General features: G+C 46.7%; 1 protein-coding gene across 1 annotated transcript in view; it reads left to right on the top strand.

The window, feature by feature from the left end:
• Nucleotides 1–2,500, top strand: part of LOC125302384 (pleckstrin homology domain-containing family G member 5-like) — a 71,798-nt gene that overhangs the window by 67,114 nt on the left and 2,184 nt on the right. Inside the window, exon 17 of the mRNA XM_048255539.1 lies at nt 1–236. This exon is cut by the window's left edge and continues 14 nt beyond it. Within this exon, the coding sequence (XP_048111496.1) occupies nt 1–236 (236 nt within the window). The remainder of the gene's footprint in view (nt 237–2,500) is intronic.

Here is a 2,500-nt window from a genome sequence, read left to right as displayed (position 1 = left end):
GTTTCCTGTTTACTGACCTGTTGCTGATCACTGTCAGGAAGGGGTGGATGCTGTATGCAGGGATTCGCCAGCCGCTGTTGTGTTGCACTAGGTGGGTGTGTCGTGAGCTGAAGGATGCCGGAGCCTTCCTCCTCCTCTACCTCAACCAGCTCCAGCACGTCACAGCCGCCTACAGCTTCCAGGCCAACAGCGCCACCCAGGGGAGAAGCTGGGTAGAGGCCATCACCAATGTACAGGTGACCAGCTCCCTCACTCACACACACACACACACACACACACACACACACACACACACACACACACACACACACACACACACACACACACACACACACACACACACACACACACACACACACACACACACACACACACACACACACACACACACACACACACACACACACACACACACACACACACACACACACACACACACACACACACACAGACACACACACACACACACACACACACACACACACACACACACACACACACACACACACACACACACACACACACACACACACACACACACACACACACACACACACACACACACACACACACACACACACACACACACACACACACACACACACACACACACACACACACACACACACACACACACACACACACACACACACACACACACAGGCCAGCAGCCAGACCAATGGATACCTTGTCTTAGCTGAATTACTGAAGCTAAGCAGGTGTGGGCCTGGTTAGTAATGCGGGATGGGGAGACTCCTTGGAAAACTAGGTTGCTGCTGGAAGTGGTGTTGGTGGGTGGCCAGTAGGTGGCACTCTTCCCCTCTGGCCAAAAAAGACGATCCCAATGCCCCAGTGCAGTGGCGGGGACATGGTGCATCAGTGATGCCGCCCTTCGATGAGAGACGCTAAACCCAGGTCCTTGACTCACTGTGGTCATTAAAGATCCCATGGCACTTATCGCAGTTATAGGGGTTCCCCGGTGTCCTGGCTAAATTCCCAAGCCTGGCTCATTCAATCTGGGCCCCCTAATCATCCCCCCATGTGATTGGCTCATTCAACCTGCCCCCTAATCATCCCCATGTGATTGGCTCATTCAACCTGCCCCCTAATAGTCCTCCACTGTAATTGGCTCATTCACTCCCTCACTCCTCCACCTCAAGCTGGGTGTGTGGTGAGTGTTCTGGCGCATAATGGCTGTTGTGCATCACCCAGGTGGGTGCTACACACTGGTGGTGGTTACTAGTGAGGTCCCCCCATCCATGTGTTGTAAAGCGACCTTGTGTACCAAGCTATATAAGTCGAAGGTATTATTATTATTAATATATACACACATGCACACCTATACTCACACGCACTCACACACACACACACACACAGACCACAGACATACACACACACACAGACCACAGACACACATTCACACACACTCACGCACACCTACACAGACAAACATACACAGACACACACACACACACACACCTACACACACACACACAGACCACAGAATTAGGAACAGCATTATTCATACCTCTGGCAAATATTGATTTAACGCCAATACGTTGGTTATCTCTTGACCAATACGTTGGTTATCTCTTGACCAATACGTTTGTTCTGACTGAAAATGACAAAAAGATGTTTTATGAAAAATGCTGTGTGCTAAATTATTCATACTCTTTTTAAATAATCAATGGAAACATGTTTATTTGCCATCACAGCTCTCAAAATGGTTTGTATAATACGTGCCCAAGCCTCTCCAGGTCTTCAGTGATCGTAGACCACACCTTTTTAGCAGGAATCCGGGTTTTGAGGCAGGAGCGATTCTTTGCCAACACTCTTGGCCTTGCCAAGCTCAATGTGTTCATGTATTAAGTATAAGTATATATACTCTTTTGATCCCGTGAGGGAAATTTGGTCTCTGCATTTAACCCAATCCGTGAATTAGTGAAACACACAGTGTTTCAGTCACAGCCTGCAACAACAGTGGCGCTCGGGGAGCAGTGAGGGGTTAGGTGCCTTGCTCAAGTGCACTTCAGCCGCGGCCCACTGGTCGGGGCTTGAACCGGCAACCCTCCGGTTACAAGTCCAGAGTGCTAACCAGTGGGCCACGGCTGCCCCTAATTTATTATATTGGACAGTTCATTCTGATTGGGTCATGCAGGTAGTCTACCTATTTTCTTTGTGATTGCCTCTATTACATTGTAACACTACAATCTTACATACCCTACCATATAGTATAGTAGTCATTATATATAGTACTCATAGCCTACCATATAGTAGTCATTATATATAGTACTAATAACCTACCATATAGTATACTCATTATATATAGTACTCATAGCCTACCATATAGTAGTCATTATATATAGTACTCACTACCATATAGTAGTCATTATATATAGTACTCACTACCACATAGTAGTCATTATATATAGTACTAATAACCTACCATATAGTATACTCATTATATATAGTACTCATAGCCTACCATATAGTAGTCATT

Source organism: Alosa alosa, chromosome 10, assembly GCF_017589495.1.
Source record: "Alosa alosa isolate M-15738 ecotype Scorff River chromosome 10, AALO_Geno_1.1, whole genome shotgun sequence".
Taxonomy (NCBI): Eukaryota; Metazoa; Chordata; class Actinopteri; order Clupeiformes; family Clupeidae; genus Alosa; species Alosa alosa.
This window is presented reverse-complemented; position numbering and strand designations above follow the sequence as displayed.